The 22991-nt window shown below is 41.0% G+C and overlaps 2 protein-coding genes across 9 annotated transcripts in view; one reads left to right on the top strand and one right to left on the bottom strand.

Moving 5' to 3' along the window:
- Positions 1–13076, top strand: SYCP3 (synaptonemal complex protein 3). Of its 8 annotated transcripts, none has more exons than XM_077339774.1 (9): positions 1–144; positions 1482–1627; positions 3493–3571; positions 5373–5407; positions 8114–8231; positions 10096–10195; positions 11189–11287; positions 12156–12260; positions 12418–13076. In XM_077339774.1, the coding sequence occupies exons 2-9, from the start codon at positions 1495–1497 to the stop codon at positions 12469–12471; spliced, it is 723 nt and encodes a 240-aa protein (XP_077195889.1). In that variant the 5' UTR covers positions 1–144; positions 1482–1494; the 3' UTR covers positions 12472–13076. The 8 variants fall into 8 exon arrangements, with proteins under 8 accessions (XP_077195889.1, XP_077195893.1, XP_077195891.1 ...); XM_077339778.1 differs by having other exon boundaries at positions 40–144; positions 1485–1627; XM_077339776.1 differs by having other exon boundaries at positions 74–255.
- The window catches only part of CHPT1 (choline phosphotransferase 1), a 20596-nt gene continuing 9866 nt past the window's right edge, over positions 12262–22991 (bottom strand). The window contains exons 3-9 of the mRNA XM_077339769.1: positions 22281–22422; positions 21242–21326; positions 19255–19386; positions 17955–18113; positions 16385–16510; positions 15239–15349; positions 12262–12497 (exon numbers count right to left, since the gene is read on the bottom strand). Of these exons, the coding sequence (XP_077195884.1) occupies positions 12453–12497; positions 15239–15349; positions 16385–16510; positions 17955–18113; positions 19255–19386; positions 21242–21326; positions 22281–22422 (800 nt within the window). The 3' untranslated portion in view covers positions 12262–12452. The remainder of the gene's footprint in view (positions 12498–15238; positions 15350–16384; positions 16511–17954; positions 18114–19254; positions 19387–21241; positions 21327–22280; positions 22423–22991) is intronic.

A 22991-nucleotide genomic window follows, 5' to 3' on the forward strand; every position in this document is an offset into this window, starting at 1 on the left:
AAAGGCTTGCGCGTTTAAATAGTCAGGCTAATTTAAGCTGACCGAGGACGGGACAAATTTAACCGGCGCTGCAAACAGCTGCAACCCTCGCAGTGTTTTTAGGAGCTCGTTCTCTGGCGCTGAGGGAGAGCGCGCGACTGGCGGGTGCGTTTCGACTCCCAGGATTCAGGCTTAGCTGCTAAATTATTCGGGTGCCTCCGACGGATTCTCCCTGCGCTTGAGAGGAGAGGAGAGGAGAGGAGAGGAGAGGAGGAGGTGGGGGAAAATAATAGCGAAGTTAATCATGGATATGGGGCGCGGAAGGCGAGAAAGGAGCTGGCGAGGGGCGGGGAAGCCAATAAAAGCGCAGCGGGGAGACGCCGTCTGAGGTAATTGAGGCGGGAAAAGTACCGCCTGAGGGAAATGCTGGTTCCTTGGCTGGTCGCGCTAGCAAAATTCGGGAAGAGCGAGCAGAGGCGGTGGCTGCGCTTGCAAAACAGGGAGCCTTCCCGGAGAGAGCCCTGCGGTCGTGTGGAAGCCTTGCTTAGGGGCCGCGTGGTAGCTGCTGCTGCTGCTGCTGCTGGCTCCGGATTTTTCTTACATCTGTATATGAGTGGGGTGGGTGTGTATTGTTCTGCGATGGCAGCTACGGCTAAGACAACAGTAGACAATCAGAAAGAAGCCTTGCTGGACCAAAACCCACTTCCTAAAAACACTTGGTGGGCACCAGAAAGGATGGGATTCTATAATTATGTGACAGCCATCAGCTGGATTTTGTAAAGGATTCCCCGAAACATTAAGTTTCATGCTATATGCAGTTTATCTGTCCAATCACAGCATGTGGGTAATATGCAACACACAAGTGAGGCATTTGGGGAAGGGTGGAATAGAAGTGTAAAAATAAAATAATGGTATAGGCAGTTTCTTTAGGGTTTTATAGGTTTTAGCATGCCTCTGTGAAGGAATGGTATTGCACAGTCTCATCAGACCTTGGAAGGTAAGCAAGGTCGATAGTTGGAAGGGAGACCACCAAGGAGGACTCTGCAGAGGGTGGGAATGGTGAGCCACCTCTGCTGCTCAACTACCTTGAAAGCCCTTTGCTGGGTTCACCATGAGTCAGCTGTGACTTGATGGCACTCTACATACACTCAAAATGCATATCTAATTCTGCTTAGAGTCCAATAAGACTGCTAAAACAATATCATTCTAGCACACACTCCCATTAGGACTCAGGAAATATATACTAGCCCAAGCCTTTGAACAGTGGAATAAGTTATAGTGGCCTTCGTACTTCTAGTTAGTCACACCCCAAGCCCCTTAGCCTTTTATTTATACCGTGGAGCGGTATAAAGATAAAGATTCTTCAGGCAAGAGCCATATGCTATGAATTCTCAATTTTAAAAAAAGCAAACAGTTTTATTTTTCTTAATGCTATGCTTATCTGAACAAAGTTTGGATGGTGAATTTTACAAACAAATAATTAAATGTTTTATACCACTTAGAAGAACTCTGATTATGGCACCATCAGGGAGAAAAACTACAGGGAAAACAGCCAAACCAGCACAGGAGGATCCAGTTGTACATGCTTACAGCTTTGAAGAAAATCAAAAGAAACGTTTGAGTGGTTCAGAAGATGACCTTAGAGAAGGTTCAGTAGATCAATATAAAACTTTCCTTCAGTTTTGTCTTTAAATGTGATGAGGTTTGGTGTCACGGTAAACATCAAGCAATTACTAGAACCCCTGCATTGTCAAGGGTCACAGTCTCTCTTGCAGGTCACAAAACTGTTGCTGGGTTGTAGCAATTAAATACATAAGAACAGCCCTATTGGATCAGACCAATGGCCCATCTAGTCCACTATCCTGTCTCACTGAGTGGACAACCTGTTACTCTGGAGGCCAAGGCCTTTCCTGATGTTACCTGTTGTCTCTGGGGTCAAGACTGAATATGGAAGTTCTCCTCAGTCACTATGCCTAGCGAGCATTGAGACTTATCTTTCATAAATCTAGGTAATCCCCTTTTAAATTTGTTTATCACTGTGGCCATCACTACATCCTCTGGCCATGAATCCCACATTTTAATCACTTTCTGTATAAAGTAGTATTTCCTTTTGACTGTCCAGAACCTACTGCTCATTAGCATCATTGGATGCCCTTGAGTTCTAGTATTTTGGGAGGATAAAAAGTCCGCTTTGTAAACTCTGTCCACCCCATACCTAATTTTATAAACCTCTATCATGGCTTCCTTCTCTTCTGAACTGAAAAATCCCAGACTCTTCATCCTTTTCTCATTGCAAGCTCCCTGCCCGATGACAGCAGTGCTAAGGCAAATTCAGAGTAGTCGTCATTGTGCCCATTCATTTATCTCCCTGTTATCTTATTTCTGCTGGATCAGTTGGGATGGCTGTGACCTGTAGGTATATCTCTTCACATTCTCCCTTGCTGGACCTAGGAGACAGCAGGCATGCAACAATGCTGGAGAGAAACAGCTTCAGTGTCTCCAGTAAAAACAACAACAAAAAATTGATGGAAAAACAAGGAAAGACTGTCTGAGACCTCGAAGAGCTGCTTCCAGTCAGACTAGGAACTAGAAAGTACTGGGCTAGATGATTTATTGATCTGCTGTGTATGCTTATGTATGCTCACCTAAACAGATCCGTGTAGGTGGTGGAATTCTGTGGTTCTTAGGACTATTGTGGGCCAGTATATGTCTACAGTAGTCACTGAAGGTCTCTTGCTATTACAACTGATCTCTAGGTGACAGCAATCAGTTCACCTGGGGAAAATGGACGTTTAGGAAAGTGGACTCCATGGCATTATACCCCTTTGATATCCCTCCACTCCCTAAACCAGTAATTCCCAACTAGGGTTCTGTAGACCCTTGGGGGTCCACAAGAGCTCTGGAAGGGTCCACAGCCTTTCTCTTCCTGCCTTAATGGACTCTGCCAAAAGCTATGAAACTGGCTGCTTCCATTGCTCCCTCTCCCGAGTGTGAGGGAATTCTTTTGTAATTTCTGTGCCTGGGAGGTGAGGGGTTTGCATGCCAAGTCTTAAACCAGCTTCTTTCAGGTACCTTGAAGCCTGAAAAATTATTTCAGGGGCTCTTCCACAGTTACAAAATCAAAAAAGGCTGCCCTAAACAATGCACTTCTCATGCTCCCCCCCCACCATTCCATGTATTTCTAAACCTGGAGCTGGCAACCCTATTAATCATCCTCCCTCCAGCATCCAGTGCTCCCCTTCCCTGTCGTCATTCTGTGTTATGTTAGTGCTCACTTCCAAGCAGAATTATGCTTTCTTTGGGCAAAGGCTGAATAAGAGACAAGAGTCTTAGTAGGTACAGATATTGCTCATGTAATTCATAGGTGTGAATTTCTTAGAAGATAGAGTTATAATTTCTTAGAAAATTTCTTAGAGTTCTTAGAGTTATAATTTCTTAGAAGATAGAGTTATAAAGACCTAGATAATTAATTTGTGATCTCTGTTTTATGTTTTTCCCCCCAAAATAATTAAGATGAAACACCAGTCATTGATAAACATGGAAAAAAGAGATCTTCAACAACTCCTCATACTGTAGTTGAAGATGATGTTGGGTAAATTCCTTAATGTTCATATTTTTAAAAGTCTGCTAAATGTTTAATTAAATTATTGATGACCTATCTGTTAGTTTGCTTTGCAATTCTGATATGCTAATTATAGTAAAAATAGCTATAATTTATGGCTGTTTAGTTATAAACTAAATGTTTGTTAAAGAATGAAAGTCTTTTGTATTTTAGATAGGAACATAAGATATTTTAAGTTACTAAAATTAATGATCACTTATTTTCCAATTTTTTATCACATGGATGTAAGGGAGAACCTAAATCAGCAAAGAACAAATTAATAGTTTTCAACTTTTTTACTGTTGAGAAACCCTTGAAACATTCTTCTGGCTTCGAGAAATCCCAGAAGGGACAGATTGTGCAGAATATGGTTGGGAAGCCTAGCTGTGTACACACCCACCTGGACTCCTCCCCTTCCCACCCCCTCCAGGTCCATTACTGGCCATTTTGGGAGGGGGTGGTAGATCGACAATACCATATATGATGATATATGCTTTAGGATGCTTTGGGCTGATCCTGCGTTGGACTAGATGGCCTGTATGGCCCCTTCCAACTCTATGATTCTATGATATCACCTGATAAATGTTTAACAAATTTAAAATATATTAAAAAATTAACTCCCACCCATTTAGGAAAACCCTTCTAGGGCTGTCAAGAAACCTTAGAAAGCCTGGTTTAATATATGACCATACCACCCCGTGGGGCTTCAGCATAGTGTATCCCAAGCACACATGGATTTGAGCCCCAGAATGGAAAACAGTAATCCAGTTTCGGATCATCTCTTAGGGCAGTGGTCCCCAACCTCCGGTCCAGGGACCGGTCCCGGTCCGTGGATCAGTCGGTACTGGGCCGTGGCTCCTTCTTGTCCTCCTCCCCGGCTGCTGCCTCGGGGGCTGCCATGCCACTCTGCTGCCGGCTCACCTTTGGTGCTCTCCAGCGGCCACCATGGCTGGGGCTCCCCCTCAGTGTGGCACTGCACAGTTGCTGCTTGCAGCGCCCCCCATGGGCGATGGGAAGTCAGGGGCGCCGGCAGGAAAGCAAGTGGAGCAGGGGCTCAGGCGGCAGGGACGTCCTTTGGCAAAAGACTACCCCCCCCCCCGGGCCTCAGTAAAATTGTCAAGTGTTGACCGGTCCTCAGTGATAAAAAGGTTGGGTACCACTGTCTTAGGGTACCAATAATACCAATTTTTCAAGATGGAACAGAATGATGCAAACTGAATAGATCTCTGCATGTCACTGGGAGCAAAGCCCCAGGATAACTGCATGCTCTCAGGAGCAAAGTTTATGATAGTACCTTTGAGATCCTTGCCAGAGATACATATGCTGCCCCATTTCCATGCATGAGATTATTTCAGTTGTATAACAGCCTGATATTAAATGTTCACTATATGATACTGTAGTTTAGTTGCAAGTAGTATCTTGAATACAGCCCCAGATTTTATATATATGTATATGTGTATATGTATATAACAAACTATGTTTTGGATTATTTTTAATATCTTCTTGTATTTCTCTTTACAAATATTTTTAAATTATCCCCTGAACATAAAGTTATGTAATCCTTATTATGATACACATTGCTCTGCAAAATTGATTATGCATTCATTTTCATTAAAGTGTCCAATTGCCCTCTGCATTTTTCTGCCAATTTGGGTTAGCTTGTACTGGTATTTTTTTCTTCTTTGTTTTAATATTGTTGTTTATCACTTATACAAATGATATAAATTGAAAAATCAAAGTTTTATTTTTTATACTGTACAAAAATAGTCTTAAAATATGACACTTTTTATAGGGGAGAAGTACAGAATATGTTGGAACGATTTGGAGGTATGTATTTGAAAATGATTATATACTATAAGTTAAACACTTCTATAACACAGTAAGTATGAAATAAACACATAAACGTAACCTTCATTGTTAATGTTTGAATTACAAGAAATAATCTAGCGTGGAAATATTTCTATATTTTGTAGTACAGTGGTTTATACTGTATTCCAGTGACCTATATGATACTACACAGCAATACTAAAGAGTATGTAGCAAAACTGTAGCCAGTGTCTTGCTAATAAATAAGACTTCTATTTAGATTCATCAGAACTATTATTCAGCTGTAAGAATGGCTGAACTATGGGATTGTGCAATTGTGTTACAAAACATGGTACTGCTCTTGTGTATTAACTTTGCAGTGGCATTGCCACTGTAATTATCTAAACCAGCATGCCAGTCTATATAGAAGAAGAAGAAGAAGAAGAGTTGGTTCTTATATGCCGCTTTTCCCTACCCGAAGGAGGCTCAAAGCGGCTTACAGTCGCCTTCCTATTCCTCTCCCCACAACAGACACCCTGTGGGGTGGGTGAGGCTGAGAGAGCCCTGATATTCCTGCTCGGTCAGAACAGTTTTATCAGTGCCGTGGCGAGCCCAAGGTCACCCAGCTGGTTGCATGTGGGGGAGCGCAGAATCGAACCTGGCATGCCAGATTAGAAGTCGCACTCCTAACCACTACACCAAACTGGCTCTGATATAAAATCAGAAAAAATATTACTGAAAATGTGTTTATGTCCTTGCTCGGGGTTCCATTTAAAAGTGAAAGTGAATTTGCAGGGGAAAGGATGGGGGTCCCTCTGAAATGCCTCTGTAATTAACAGAACATATTGGCCAGCCTGATGTTTTCCATTTTGGAACAGCAACAGTCCTTGTTATTACGAAAATAAGAACCTAGTCCTAATCCCCTCCTTCCATTACTCTGTCAGCTTTCTTTTTGATATTCAGAAACACCATGAAAGGAATGGGTCAAATGTCCACAGAGATATGATCCAGATATGCTTTCTGTCCACTTATACTCTCTATAATAGCGGCCCCCAACCTTCTTCTGGTCAGGGACTGACTCCGGGGGTGGGGGAGAGCCAGCAGTTGCTCAATTGCTGCACATGCGCGTTTTGGCCACCAGGTGGCGCTAACACGCATGCGCAGAGTTGCCACGCATGCGCATTTTGGCCACCAGGGGGTGCAAACGCGCATGTGCGGCAGTTCCGCGCGTGATTGTTTGCGTAGCTGCCGCGCCGGCCTCTTTCCCCCCCTCTTGCTGCAGGGGGGGGAGGCAGGCGCGGCTGCTGGCGGCCCGGTATGATGGCCTTTGCGGCCCGGTATCGGGCCGCGGACTGGGGGTTGGAGACCCCTGCTCTATAATAAAGTTGCAAGAGTTTTAGCTATTAAATTTTGCATATATAAGAATGTCTCAAACAGTCTTAAAAATGATCAGATAGCAAAAGAAACTCAAATCCCTACAAGACAAAGAGTTATCCCAAGCCTTAAAGCAGCATTAACATGGCCTGTTAGTGGCAGTTCTTGAGAAATAGTCTGTACTAGCCTATTAGAATACCATACAGGCTTAGACTGCATGAAAATATAATAAAGATTTTAAAATAAAAAATCCTTACAGTAACCAGAACTGCATTTGCAATGTTTTTTTTAAATAATGTGTGAACAGTTTTTATTTAGGGAAGAGTTTATTTTCACCATTGTACTTGTTCTGCAGGTTATGGAAAGCCACATTAAAAATTACCATAAATCAAAAGAGCCATATTTACTTGCATCCCTAGCATGAGGCCAAGAATTCAGGGAGGCTCACAGCTTTTCTGCTTTTCCAAGAGCACCTGCTTCAGGGTGAAAACCAATTAGTAACCACAGTCTCTACTGAGCAAGGGCCTTCCTTACTTTTCTGAAACATAAGGTGGGTGCCACACTGAGGAATGTTGCTTAGAAGAGATACAGGTGGCCCATTAAAGAGCAACATGTAGTTCATAAGCCGCTGAGTATTAGGCTTTTGTAGGGATACAGTGATTTCGGGTTTTATCCAATGGCATTATATTTATATTGGCTAATAGTAACATCTGCCCCTGATAAACTTACGCTGTTTTAAAACACAGCTGAAAAGAATACATTTTTGAATACTATTGTGTAAGACTAGAAGAAAAGCTCATTGTAAGAAAAATACAAGTGTTAGCCTCCCCCCCCCCCAACCCAGTCAGGCCCGCTGAGGAGGCCGGGGCTCCTCAGGGCGGGGGGATGGCTGGCAGGGCGGGCTCCCTCTCTCCAACCCCTGCAGCCCTGATGAGGACTGGAAAAGCTGCAGCCGGGGCTGCTTGGGGCAGGGGGAGCTCTGGCAGGGGCTGCCTCCCTTACTCTCCCCCCCAGGCCGTCTCTCCTCCCTCCCAGCTAGCACTTCTTCCATGTGGATGAAGTTGGAGGGGGATGCAGCCAGGGGCGGGACAGCCTTCCTAACTGGCTGTTGGTTGGATGGATGGCCAGTCAAGTAGGCGATAAGTCCCCACTCCTCCTACCACCCCAGTCAGGCTTTATGTTACAGATAATACAACTTTCTAAAAATATATATTATATATATAAGGCAATAAACCTAAAAAATTCTATGTGAGTCAGTATGGGAAGGTCTCTTGAAAAGATAAACTCTGTATTCTAAAATAAATTTGTTTCTTGAAATATGTAACATAATGCCTGGTCATTGCCTCAATATAGCGGATATTAACAAGGCACTTCTAGCCAAGAGGAAAAGATTAGAAATGTACACTAAAGCTTCTCTCAAAACAAGTAACCAGAAAATAGAATGTGTTTGGAAAACACAACAAGAACAAAGGTAAGATTTATATTTTATATTTCTCAGCAAAATCAGCACAGGATTTATAGTCCTACGCAGCTGAATTGTATTTTGTATTTTCTTGCTTATCTTTCAAGATTAAGATGTCCTTCTATAGACAAGCTTTCTGTGTCCACACCCACAGAGGCAATGTAGGACTAGGCTTTTCAAGGCCCATTATCTTTGGAATATGTTTCACCTAGAAGTCACCCTGGTGCCTGGTTTGCTTAAAGGTAAAGGTATCCCCTGTGCAAGCACTGAGTCATGTCTGACCCTTGGGGTGACGCCCTCTAGCATTTTCATGGCAGACTCAATACGGGGTGATTTGCCAGTGCCTTCCCCAGTCATTACCGTTTACCCCCCAGCAAGCTGGGTGCTCATTTTACCGACCTCGGAAGGATGGAAGGCTGAGTCAACCTTGAACTCCCAGCCTCATGGGCAGAGCTTTCAGACTGCATGTCTGCTGCCTTACCACTCTGCGCCACAAGAGGCTCTTCTGGTTTGCTTACTTCAGGCTAAATGATACTTGTTAGCATATGGTCATCCCAATCCTAAGTGGCCCTTTTATTTTTGTTTTATGTTGTTTTGTTGTTGTTAGATGCGAAGTCGTGTCCAACCCATCGCGACCCCATGGACAATGATCCTCCAGGCCTTCCTGTCCATTTAAGTTTGCACCAACTGCTTCAGTGACTCCATCCAGCCACCTCATTCTGTCGTCCCCTTCTTCTTTTGCCCTCAATCACTCACAGAATTAGGCTCTTCTCCTTATGAGGATGCCAAAGTATTTGAGTTTCATCTTCAGGATCTGGCCTTCTAAGAAGCAGTCAGGGCCGATCTCCTCTAGAACTGAACGGTTTGTTCGCCTTGCAGTCCAAGGGACTCGCAAGAGTCTTCTCCAACACCAGAGTTCAAAAGCCTCAATTTTTTGATGCTCAGCCTTCCTTATGGTCCAACTTTCACAGCCATACATTGCAACTGGGAAGACCATAGCCTTGACTAAACACACTTTCGTTGGCTCTACTTTTTAGGATGCTGTCTAGATTTGCCATAGCTTATGTTGTTTAGCCCACTTTTATACAATTCAGTGATGTTCTTACACTGTTAATTTTAAGGCCGTTGGATCAAGAAGTTTTTGCTGATAGTAAGCCGTGACTTCTTCGGGTAGTAAAAAGTTCCAGCTCTTCAAGAAGTTTTTGCTGACTGGTTGATTTATGGTTGATTTAATTCTTGTTTACTTAATTGGATTTTAATTTGCTTATTTAATCAACTGTAAGCCTTCATAAAAGTGACTCTGTAGAAGTGGCATTTCCAAATAAATAAAATATGATTGTTTTATTATAATTTATCAAAAAGATTTCTTGAGCAAGAAATGTGCCTGCTTTAAAGTAGAAGAATAAGAAGAGTTGGTTTTTATATCCTGCTTTTCACTACCTGAAGGAGTCTCAAAGCGGCTTACAATCACCTTCCTTCCTCTCCCCACAACAGACACCTCGTGAGGTTGGTGGGGCTGAGAGCCCTGTTAGAACTGCTCTGTGAGAACAGCTCTAACAGGACTGACTAGCCCAAGGTCGCCCAGCTGGCTGCAAGTGGAAGAGTATGGAATCAAACCCGGCTCTCCAGATTATAGGCCGCTGCTCCTAACCACTACATGAAATTTCCAATAACAGTTAAGTAAATATAGGATCATGATTTTGCTACTCAAAGCAAACAATTTTACAGTTCAAAGGTTGTTTTTTTTTAGCTAAAGCTACAGGTAACTATTTTTCATCACCCTCTAGGTCTAAATAACTGGCATTTCATAAAGCATTTTTATGTTACATTCACAAATGCATTATATTGGGCTATGGACATTTTTTTTCCTTAGGCAGAAGATCAATCATGAATACTCCCAACAATTCCTACATGTATTTCAACAGTGGGATGCTGACTTGCAGAAATCAGAGGAACAGGAAGAAAAGCTAGCGGTTTGTTTCTCTTGCACTTGTTTTTCAATATTTGAGTGTTTGGGGCTAATACAGACACCATCCTTTTGAACTGTGATAAACTTTACATCATTCACAAACCAAAAAGGCAAGAAAGGTTATGTTCACTCACATACAATTACTATATTTACCTTGACTTGATTTTGCTGTACTTTCAGATTTACTTCAAAATTTGTCTTTAGCTATGATGCTCCAATTACTTCTTTTACAATAAAGTTCAAAACAATATGGATTAAATTTCATTTCAATCTATTCACTAATTATGTTCCACTAACTACTCAGATCATGTGGCATGAAATACAGCTATGCTGTCTCAGCTTCTCAATCATCAGACCTGGACAAATTTTCAATATTAATAATTTTCAGGAAAGTTTAAATTGCTCTGCAACAAGTTTCATGGAAGGTAAGTATTGAAATATATTAGAAAATAAAGTTTCATCTTTAAAGAGAAGCACACAATTTTCTTAGAATTGCTAGACTTTGCTTAGTCATTGCCATGTCTCTGAAAATATTTTCTCAGACATTTGATGAGAAGTTCAGAAAAAATATGTATTTTAACACTGATATTAATTTTAAATTGGTCCTGATTCATTAGCTATAGCTGTTCAGAGGATTAACCAATAATTTTAAGCAGTGACTTCCAGTCACCTTGAAAAAGCAGAACCATTTTGCCTTCTAAAATTGGTTACATTTTATTTTCAAGACATACAAAAGAATCTTCAAGTCTTTTTCTTTTACAGCGACTTTAGACCATTATACCTAAGGGAAGGCTGATGTTAATTTTAAAATAAGGTAGTAGATCGTGCCTCATTGCCAAGGCAAATTCAGAAGTATATCTGAATGAGATTTTAATTCAAGTTACCAAAAATAGCTTTGATCTTTAATTTGGCCTCACATCCAACAGTATTAAGATAGTATATTGCACATTGGCAGCTCCATAATGATTGCAAGGTTTTTTGTTTTTTTTTGCTTTAGAACATGTTTCGTCAACAGCAAAAAGTATTCCAACAGGCAAGAATAGTTCAGAGTCAGAGATTGAAAACCATTAAACAGTTGTATGAACAATTCTTGAAGGTAAAGTATCTGCAGTTTGTTTTCTTTAACAGCAAATGGTATTTATAACACGAGAAACTTGACTATGTCCATCCTTAGGGTAAAGATATAGGTTTACTGCCTATATCTTTTCATATTATTTCAGCCATTAAAGGGTAGCAGTTAAGGTCCTGACAACCTGATGCTGACAATATGCATGGCACATACTGCCATGTCTAGTAGCCTCTGATCTAAACCACATCTTCACTTGTACTCATTATTTACTACTATATAACAAATGTATTTACCAATATCACTGGACAGAATGTCCTTGTAAATATGTTCAGAGGGTGGCTGTGCTGGTCTGCAGTTGAACAGCTAGGTTCAACATGCCTGATAAAGGAAGCTTTAACTCTTAAAAGCTAAACGTTAGTCTCTAAAGTGCTAGTGGACTTGAATGTAACTTACAGATAGGGTATCCTCTGCCTGTTGTACCCAGTATCAGCTTATTCCTGTGTCCCCTACAATTTATGCATGATAACTTCACGGTCGCAACCAAATGTTTACTCTCCCTATGGTGCCAGTGGGACATTTTGAGTTTTGTAATTAGGCAAAATGTTGACAGAATGTCCACTGTTTTCTGTCTGCTGCATGAACTCCTGCTTGTGGACTGTCCATTTGGCTATCCTCCTGAGGTAGTTGCCCAGTTCTACTAGTAGGATGATGAACTACCAGTATAATAAGTTATAGGATGATGCATCCCAAGTACTGGCACATGTAACGCTTTCTGCTTACCAATATAGAAATTCTTGGTAGCTTCTCTGCTGGTTTAAGTGCCCCACTTGACTTAAAGACAAGCAAATTGCTCCATATAAAATAACGATGAATTGAAGCTGACATCTGCTTTCAGAGTATGGAAGACATGGAGAAGACTCATGAAAGCCTTTTAACTGGAGCACAAAATGAACTTCGTAAAGAAATGGCTATGTTGCAAAAGAAAATTATGATGGACACTGTAAGTGTTACCACTGATTTATGAAAAGTTCAATTACATGTTTTAAAATAGAACACTTAAATAGAAAAGCATATATTCACCGTTTAGTTCAGTGAATCAAAACACTATGTTACAAAATATTACATTTAATCAGTATTTTTTTCTTTTCTTATGACAGCAACAGCAAGAGATGGCAACTGTTCGTAAGTCTCTTCAGTCCATGTTATTCTGATGGCTCAGTGGAGAAACAACTTGAACCTAAGTAACACGATATATACATTAGCCATGAAGAAAAGAGCCATTGTTTAAAACTCCATATTGAAAGTTACATGCATTGTTTGAATACTCAATAACATGAATTTATTGCCAAGCTATTGTTCCAAAGTGACTAAAGTTAGTTAATTTTTCTTCAGTGTTGGTACATCTGTACTAATTCCCCTTCAAAATTAAGAATATGTGTTTTAGGACGCAGATTCCTTCAGCATGGTGACAGTTTAAGTGTAGATTAATCTGAGTTGGTATATTGCTTCAGTAATAGCACTTTCATAGGTTTTAGATTTTTAAGCTATTAGATAGGAATATTATCACTTTTGTATGTATCACAGGACAATATCCTTTAATTGGAGAGGGCTTTGTCTAACTGCCCTACTTTATAGTGTACATTTTAGTGACATAGTATTTCTTGTACTGCAAGGCACTATAATTTCAGAAAATTTCCTAAGTAGAATGTTCTACTTTCTTGACAAGTCAATCAGAACTTATTGACAATATTAAACAAGGAATTATACCTTTCATTCCTTATGTTGTGCAACAGAATTAAAAAGCTCCTAATGAAAATGTCACCTGCTATAATTATTAAGTACTAAAGACCAATCTCCACAAACCACAATTGGAACATTAGACTTGAGCTTTCCGAAACAGCAAATGGTCAGTTTGGAGGTCTGTTGACTGCACAGGCTTTTAAAAATAGTCATGTATTTAATACAAATAAATCCAAACATTACAAATGCAATAACATTTCATGTCTATGAAACACTGTGTCTCACTCACTAACAGCATCTTATCATTACTGAAGTACTTAACTGTTGAAAGGCAATAGAAATTCATTTGGTCATTAAATTCTGGTATCCATTCCTTTTAAGACTTTTTAAAGTACAAAATAATAACTGCTGAAGACCAAAAAAAATTACATATGTGCTTTTCTTTCAGTTTTTCTAAAAATGCCCTTGAGATAACAAAATTCTATTCAGTGCAGTTTGCCACTATTAACTGTCCTAAAGCCACTTCAAGAAGATTATCTGCATTTAGCCATTAATCAGCATTTATCTTAGAATACATGATGCAGAAATCTTCATTTTACTGACAGTTGTATTCTGAAGGGTATCACTTTTAGCCATGTATTGTTGCACTATTTTTAGCTACAGAAACATGATTGAAGTAGTTCTTGGTCCTGTTACAAACTGAGATTACAGTGAAATGACTAAAAATAACTCTTGCTCTCCTATTTAAATGGAGAAAACTTGACAGGTTTATTTTTTGCACAGAACTTCTGGAAAGACAAACCATATGGATCTTTGGTGACTATCAATTTTAAACAAAGAGTTCATTCTTCAGGTACATTTCATGGTTCCTAGAGTCACTTCACACAAGTGGTTCAGCCACTTGTACAAATATGTTCTGGGCTGAACAGAGCTGTCATAAATTCAAGTTCATTGCAGCACTTTCTTCTCATCCACCACAGTTATGGGAAACTGATGCTGCTTTAATTCATGATTACAGAGTTCATACTCTGTCCATGCAAATGCACTACCAGGAACCACAAAGGTTTGCATGCATAAATTAACATTTTGTTTTTCTGAATCAGCTCTCAGTAATCAAAAGACAAAACACCTCCTTCCTTGACTACTTTGAGAGCAGTCAGCCTAGCTTGTTGGATGGCTGTACCTACAGTTAATTACATAAAGAGGAAGATATTAAATTAAACCCTTAAACTGTTCTGCTCTCTTAAACGCTATTGAATGTAGGATAGTTTTCTGTGTAATGAAGTCAGCTCAGTTACTGGAGCTAACCACTCATGTTTAATCTCACAGATAAGGAAAAGCTGTAAACATTAAATATGACCATGTATGAAACCAGAAGTCAACTTATTCACAGTAGGACTATACTGAGGGCAGGCAAATTTCTTTGAAAAAGTGAAATCAAGTAATGATACAACTTTACTGGTAGTAAAGAATTGTGGTTCTTTTTTCTGGCCTCCCTAAACCCTTCAAGATTTGAGAAGAAAAAAATTAAGTACAAATATTTATCCTTACCAAACCCATCTCTATTCAAACTGCTTACTAAAATTCCTACATTTCATTCTAGCAAATGAGAAAAAGAACTGTACACTACTCAGAATGTATGGAAGACCCAATTCTACTTCATTCTTAAATTTTTGAGTGACTTCACATTCTACTATTGAAAATTATGAAATGTTCGGTGTATTGTATTGCTTAGAATTATGCAAAAGCACACAGGCCCAAAAAATTAAAGCCCCCCAAAAGGGAAGAGTCACTTCTCCTCACTTGCCCTATATTGCTAAGAACAATAAACCGTGGAATAGATTTTTTTAGTAGTATGTTGTGCAATATTACATCTATATTGAATTGAGTTACCCTTTAAGAAACTCATAGTTGTCCAAGGACCTTTATCTTAAAGTTCTGTTAGCTGCCTAATATATTGGATTTACAAAATTTCTATCTTCAGAAATCTGAAGAAATCTGCCAGTCAAGGATTAGCTACTTGGCAGAAGTCCCTTCTCAATGATTTTGTGTCCCCACAGGGTATTCTGCAGGTAAGAAATCTTGACTTAGGAAGCAAATTTAATGACCCCTCTTGCACTTAATTTTTTCCACAACATCTGTATTCCTGAATAAAGGTACTTTCCACAATACACAATTTCTCCCTAACTGCTCCTCCTCTTCACCATCAGCTACAAGTCACTCATTATGGTTTTGAACCTGTTCAGGAGCTTGATGAGGTGGGATTTTGAAGACGTGTATGTGAAGGTGAGCAGCGATCTGTATGCATAGCCCAGTGGAATATCTCAGCAAATCAAGCAAAGATATGAACTAAAGACAGGGAGGGAAGAAGTTGAGAAATTGAGTTCAGCATTGTACAAATGAATTCGGTGTGCTTAAACTCATAAAGTTACAGTTAGAAATCTCCTGTGCCAGAAATTAGCACTGACGTTAGGTTGCCTGATTTTAACTTACAGATGCCCTGTAATTTTTAAATATGCTGAATAAGGTGCAAACCCCTATGGCTCCCCCCACCCCAATTCCTTTTGTCTGCTTCTCACACCTATGATGAGCAGCATTCTAAATGTACTCATTGCAGGCTGAGGAAGGATGAATAAGGAATAAGTAGGAAGGCACGGCTACCTCAGTGGAGAATTCAACTCTAGGAAGAATCCCTGAATTACAGTTTAATCCTGCCTTTCTGCCCTCATAAGGACCATCAAGGTAGTAACAAATTAAAGCGGAATAATAAGGGCCATCGGGTAGTAACAAATTAAAGCAGAACAATAAAATCAAATTTTAAAATCATCAAAATCAACCCCACAAAACACATATTAATTAAAACAATTAAAAACTGAGCTAAATTAAAAATAAAATAAAAGCAAAAATTAAAACATTGCGCAGGAAGGAGGGATCAAAAATACCTTCACCCACTGGTGGAAAATGGGAACAGTAGGGTACAAGCACATCTCTTTCTCTCTAGAGAGCGAGTTCCACAGCTTTGGTGCCACAGCCAAGAAGGCCCTCTCCAGGTTGCCACCTTACTAATTTCAAAAGGCAAGCCTCCCCTCCCCTCAAAGGAATGGTCTAGGAAGAAGATTGTAGTGTTTGGGAGCAGGTTGTCCTTCAGGTATGTTGATCACACACTAAATAGGGCTCTGAAGGTCAAAGTCATCACCTCAAATTGTGCCCAGGACAAACTGGGAGTCACTGTGTATATATTTTGTAAGCTACATCTACAGCTAGTTCCCTGTTAGAATTAAGCAAATAAAAATTACCTGAATTTAACAATATCAATAGACTTATTATGGCACACAATTTCCTTATTTTATATAGCCAATGCAAAATAAGCAGAAAATGGCTCACCAATGCTATCCACAGAATTACATATTCATCAATAAAACTGTTGCAATACTGGTCTAGAAATAGGAGGCCTGGTCCAATAAATGCAGTGTCTTGCAGGAAGATTTCACTTTTTGTCATATGTGCTATCTGTAAAACATTAGATTAAATTTCATGCACATTGTTTAATTCCATTTTGACTGTTGTTCACAATTGAAATTTTCCATCACCAATATCTATGTTCACCACAAGGAATATATTCAAAAGAACTCTCACTTTCTGATCTAGAAATTGAAGGCTTTTATTTTATTACTAACAATTTTAAGCAGATTCTTGTGGTTTCAGAAGCATTCTTATTGCTGGTTACTAGTATACTGAAATAAGGTGAATAGACCAGGGAGGCTTCTTTTTAAAGTCTAAAGGCTAGAATTTCAATCTTTCATCTTTTCCTAGTATTCAGAATATTAGCAAAAGTGTACTCCGAAACTGTTCATCGCACTTACAATATTTGCTGGTGTATAAGTCTACTTTCCCCCCCTGAAAAACATGCCTCCAAGTGGGGGGGGGGGTTGTCCCATATGCCGGGTGCACTTCAGTTGGGATAGACATAGCTGCCCATAGTGGCCTCCGATGCCCGCCCACCTCATTCTACATACCATGCAGTATCGCACGGTATCCAGTGCAGCCGCAGAGGGTCATCATCGTGGCTGCGGCGAGCATCAGCAGCAAGACAGGGGTGCCAGCTTTTTCAGCGTGACCGGCCTGTTCTGCTCAGCAGGAAGCAGCAGCACGCCAGCCGGCCCCTTGTCTACGCAGAGCTCGCACATGCGCACTAGTGCCAGTCACAGGGAGATGCAGGGATGGGCCAGAGGCGCTGCAGTCACGCTGCGGCTGTACAATGGTGACAATGACAGGCACTGTAATGCAGTGGTCCCCAACCTTTTTATCACCGGGGATCGGTCAATGCTTGAAAATTTTACTGAGGCCTGGAGGGGGGCTAGTCTTTTGCTGAGGGACATTGCTGCTGCCTGAGCCCCTGCTCCACTTGCTTTCCCGCCAGCACCCCTGACTTCCCGACACCCACTGGGGGGCACTGCCAGCAGCAGCTGCACAGTGCCACGCTGAGGGGGTGCCCCAGCCATGCCGGCCGCTGAAGAGCACCAAAGGTGAGCCAGCAGCAGAGTGGCAGGGCAGCCCCTGAGGCAGCAGCCGGGGAGGGGGAGGAGGAGGAGTTTGAGGAGAAGCCGTGGCCCGGTACCAACTGATCCACGGATCGGTCCCCGGACCGGGGGTTGGGGACCACTGCTGTAATGTAATGTAACAAACTCTATATTTTGAGTGGAAATGTTGGGGGGGTCGTCTTATACGCCGGCAAATACGGTACCTTCATCCATAACTAATCAGTAGGCCTTGATTCACATTATTTTGAACAGTAATAACAGCCTAAGCTTACAACAGTGCCCACAAAGATCTTTATTAACTACCAAATAACTTGTATGACTCTTGGATGTTCACAGTGATTAATGTATATTATTATCTTGCTATGACAATTTAGTCAGTACATATTAAATGTTGAGATCTCCATACTACTTACCACCAGTTTTTGTGTGATCTTGGCACACACGAAGCCAAATGTCAAGGCATACAGGCAAGGATGCTTTTCAAAAACGTGTGTTGTGGACTTCTTATAGATCATTATTGCCAAAATAATAATTAATCCTATATGGAGTCCTGGTGACAATACACTTGTTCCCTGAAAAGCATACAGAAAATACCCAGCAAAGCTTCGTTATACTATAGATTTGAATGCCTTTTGCAGTAATACTGTTCTATTTAGTAATGTTATCGTTCAGCTGAGAGAAAAGAATGTTCTGCCTAGAGAAGAGAAAGTTGAGAGGCGACATGATCACTTTCTTTAAGTATCTGAAAGGTTGTCACTTGGAGAAGGGCAGGGAACATTTCCTGTTGCAGCAGAGAATAAGAACTGTAGTAATGACTTTAAACTGTGTGTAGAACAGATACCAGCTAGGTATTGGGGGGGGGGGAATCATGGTCAGAGTAGTTCAGGAATGGAATAGGCTGCCTAAGGAGGTGATGAGCACCTCCTTACTGGCAGAGTTCAAGCAGTGCCTGGGCACATACCTATCCTAGATGCTTTAGGCTGATCCTGCATTGAGCAGGGAGTTGGACTAGATGGCCTACATGGCCCCTTCCAACTATGATTCTATTCTTCAAACAGCATTTACTTAAACATATTATTATTAGCAAGAAAGCCCATTGCAAGCAGGAATGCAATGGGCGCTAGGACCCAGAGGACACCAGGAGGTGTCCCTCTCCCTCTCGCTGTGTGTCTCGGTGTGCCTCACAGCACAAGGCATTGCAGGTAATTAGGTTTGGGTTTGTAGGAGGAAAGGAGGGCTAGTGTGCAGTTTGGGGGAGCTCTCTCTCCCTCTCCCTCCGTCGCAGCAGGGGCAGCTCTCTCTGTGTCTCTGTCAGTAGCTTGGGGCAGCTCTCTCTTTGTCTCTCTCTGCCTCCCTTGCAGCAGGAGCGATAGGAGGGAATGAGGGCTCATGTTCGGTCTGGCAGGGCTCTGTGTCTCTGGCGTGTCTGAAAGGAATGTAGCTAGCATCCAGGGAGGGAGGACAAGAGCTGTACGGGCAGGGCCAATCAAACACTGGTTGCACCCTGATTGGCCCTATTCCAACTTGGACAGCCGGACACGTTCCACCCTCTAGGCTGTTTCACATATATATAGGGGAACCATGGATAAGGATAACTCAGGGTTAATCATAGCTGTAAGATGGGACATCTTAAAAATATCTGGCAAACAAGTCAAGAGTTTAGTTAAACCAATGACACAAGAAAGCGTAAAAGTTAAGTGCTCTATAGCTTACTGCGATGGTAGAACCATTCTTCCCAACTCCTCCTCCTAAGATTACTCTGAAATAGTGGTAACTGGAATTTATTGTTCCAAATACTATTCCAGCCACAGGAATCATCTTGAGGCTTACATTCAACACAGGAATCTTTCAACAACAAAAAAAAAGATTAAGGATCAAGATACTAATTAATATATTATACAATATTGGAAGGTATTTATGTTCATTTTTGAACTATCCATTTTTTTTACTAGACTTGGATCTAATGTAGTCAACATTCATACCACCAAAATAGTAATTTGATTAATGCATTTACAATTCAGAGTCAAGCATCTCTGAACAACAATTTTATTTCCAACCTGTTGTAACTAATTAAAAAAATGGATAGTTCCTCCAGCTACACAACAGGAGTACGACAGGAAATGCAAACACCATCTGCCTGCTTGGTTTAGATTCCATCATGCTATGAAATGGCATTATTCATATTTATCCAGCTAATCAGCAAAAGTATTTACCTTTATAACTCAATTGCAGTTTCAAGGAAACCTCCAGAAGGCAGCAGAGGATTTAAAAGAAGAGTAAAAAATGAATTGGCTGTAACCCACCAAGTTATGGTTCAGAAGATAGACTTGCCTAAAGATATGTAGTAGTTCCAGAACGGAAGTATTGCAAGAAGAAAATGTTATAATTAAAGCAGATATTTTTTCCTCTACAGAACAACAAAAGTTGATAATTTATTGCTCTCAAGGCCCAAAGACAGCACAAAGGGTAGCCTTTGTCCTCTTTCTTAATGCTGCAATGTCTCATAGGACTGAATAATGGGCATCAGTGCTTGAGTGTTCCAAGAACATTCTGGTATGTTATAGTGGTACCATACAAGAATCTGGAGATGAGTTGGGAAAATGAGGCTGCAGTTAAGGGATGTGGTGTAAGAAGCAAGAGGAGCAGAGAAGCAACCGCTTCATCAGAGAGCACTAATACAACTGCAGTTCCTCAAGCTTTTGCTTGTTTCTCTGCAGCTGAAGAGGCTGCATAAACAGAATTAAGGAATCTGAGTAATGTGAACTCAAGCAATTCTGCTACGAGCCATGATCACAGAGCATATTAAGACAGCTGAATATATCTGTTCAAAGAGAACGCTTAATATAAAGGACACCTGCTTCTTTAGCACGGGGCTTCTGGGGCCCAATCCACACCAGGCCTGGGAGTGGCGGCCTTGCAGCAACGTCATATAGCCACAGTGATTTGCCCCACCTCCATATGGCTGCCCTTTCAGCCATTTCCGCCTGTGCAGAATTGGCCTAAGAGATGTTTTCTGTTGGCCAATAAAAAATACAACCTTTAAGGGCTGCTCCGTGATTACAGTGTGTTAAGCACTGTTACGTGGCATAATATAGTAAAACAGAGAATTCAGAACATTATGAAATTAAATTTCCTGTGCATAGCATTGTGGTAGGCTAAAAAGACTTGCGGAGTCAAGACAGACAGCTTATGGCAGATGGGGTCTTTTTCCTTTGTGGAGTTCTAAACTCACGCACAGAATGACACATCACAACACTGAGGGGGGAGTACTAGAATTACATGGGGAAAGGTATCCTACAGAAAAACACAGGCCTAGGATTTGGCTTATGGATAATAGGTCCGAAATACAAGTAAGGCAGCAGGCATGCAGTATGAAGCTCTGCCCATGAGGCTGGGAGTTCAATCCCAGCAGCCTGCTCAAGGTTGACTCAGCCTTCCATCCTTCCGAGGTCGGAAAAATGAGTACCCAGCTTGCTGGGGGGTAAACGATAATGACTGGGGAAGGCACTGGCAAACCACCCTGTATTGAGTCTGCCATGAAAACGCTAGAGGGCATCACCCCAAGGGTCAGACATGACCCAGTGCTTACACAGGGGATACCTTTACCTTTTACAAAGGATTAGAAGAAACCGCTAAACAGTAATATTTTTGCATAGGAATGATGTACAATATGTTTGAAGTCTGATTGCTGCTCAGTTACCTGGGTGTCCCACATTGCTGTTCCACCAAAAGCAGATAACAAAAAGAGTACTATTATGGCTATCTGTACTTCAGTTACATCAATTCTAGAGTGAAAAAGAGATAAGATTGGTTCATAACAAGTATTTCATGTCCTGTGTATCAATGTATACTCAATCTAAGCAAAAACCCCTTCAGGCAACTCACTGCCTTGACAGATAACAACAAACAACAGCAAAAGCATTTCCTTCTCCCAAAACAATCATTAATCTTCCTGTTATGGATAGATTTAACCTTGCCAAAACAAACCCACTCATTTCAATGGGCTTAAACCAGAGTAACTTTACATAGGATTCAACTGTTAAGAGGGCTACAAACTGGATATACAGGACTCTGGGTAAAATTAAGTTTGTGAAGCAATGCATAATTCTGGATTTTAAAATATTATGGTCCTAAAACATCAATTGTACTGGGAAATAATGCACACTTTCACCCTCAGCTCCTTGGATTAGTTTCTCAAGAGTAAGTGAGGCCCAGCAGGACTTCAGATTGGCTCTGCAGATTTTTAAAATGTTGCTTGAGCAACAGCTGCCATGATAGTACAAGCATGTTCATTGTACGACTTGAAAATAAGCTGTGTGCATGCAACGAAACAGTTTAAAGCAATATATTGTAAAAGTCATCCTGTTAGAGCTTCTGTCAGAAGTGTTGAGGTCTGACATTTTGTGGTTAGCTCCACCTCTTGTGACAGCCATTTTGTGGCTGAACCCAACACCCTATGTAAGAATTCCAAAGGCGTTCACAGGCTTGAAAAGGTTGAGAACCCTTGGTTTAATGACTAAAGAGCAACTGTGCACATTTTTTTCTCTACTAACACTGCCTAGAAGTCTCCATCCCTTATTATCATATCAAGTACCCTGCGTGTGTTGAGCTTTAGCTGACAAAAATGTATTTCCTCATGCCCCACTGGATCAGTATTAAATCCAACAATCAAGTTTTACAGCCAGGGCAAATGTTGTTCAAGCAACACTCACAAACAAATCATGCAAAGATTGACTTACTTCCCAAACTTTAGCATGCCCGATACATAAGTTTGCCAGTGAGCACAGTAAAACAGGAAACTTCCAATAAAGCAACAGAAAAACAGCCAGTCTGGATTTGTTCCTAGCCGAACTGCTAAACAGGTTGCAATACCAACGAAAACTGAAAAAATACAAGCAGTTTTAGTTAGTTATATAAATAGCCAAACATGTAACAAGTACCACTTTATGATGGTGCAGTAAATGGATTGAAATGAAAGCGATACTCAAGGTGAGATATTCAGCCGGCCCTCTTCTGGGAATAATGCAGCCCCCACTTTAATCAATTATTTCACCACTTCATTTTAATTAACAGATCAAGCCTATAAATTATGCAACAGCATATGTCAAATACAAGAGTTTGTTGGATATGCTTTTACCTGGAACTAGCTCCATCCAAAAGACTTTACTACTTTGTGATTACTCTGTGTGCGGAGAGAATCTTTGCCAACATCACACATCTCTGCCAGACACAGCCGCATAATTGGGGGGGGGGCGCTCTGGTCCCTTGCATGGGGGCTGTGACACTATGGTTCAACACCAGATTACTGGCTAAAAGACTCATTAAGGTCCCATTCAGCTATAAAACTGGCTCAGCTGTAAAATAAACCTTTCACAAGGTTTGTATTTCCTTTTCCAAGAACATATGTGTCAACTTCTCCTTGTTGCCATACCTCTAGCTTCTCTTCACAG

The sequence above is a fragment of the Paroedura picta genome, chromosome 5 (genome assembly GCF_049243985.1).
Source record: "Paroedura picta isolate Pp20150507F chromosome 5, Ppicta_v3.0, whole genome shotgun sequence".
NCBI lineage: Eukaryota > Metazoa > Chordata > Lepidosauria > Squamata > Gekkonidae > Paroedura > Paroedura picta.

Coding starts and splice junctions, on each gene's coding strand:
- SYCP3 (XM_077339774.1), top strand. CDS start 1,495: ATGGCACCATCAGGGAGAAAAACTACAGGGAAAACAGCCAAACCAGCA. Junction 3,572..5,372: donor GTAGTTGAAGATGATGTTGG/GTAAATTCCTTA, acceptor CACTTTTTATAG/GGGAGAAGTACAGAATATGT. Junction 10,196..11,188: donor AACAGGAAGAAAAGCTAGCG/GTTTGTTTCTCT, acceptor TTTTTGCTTTAG/AACATGTTTCGTCAACAGCA.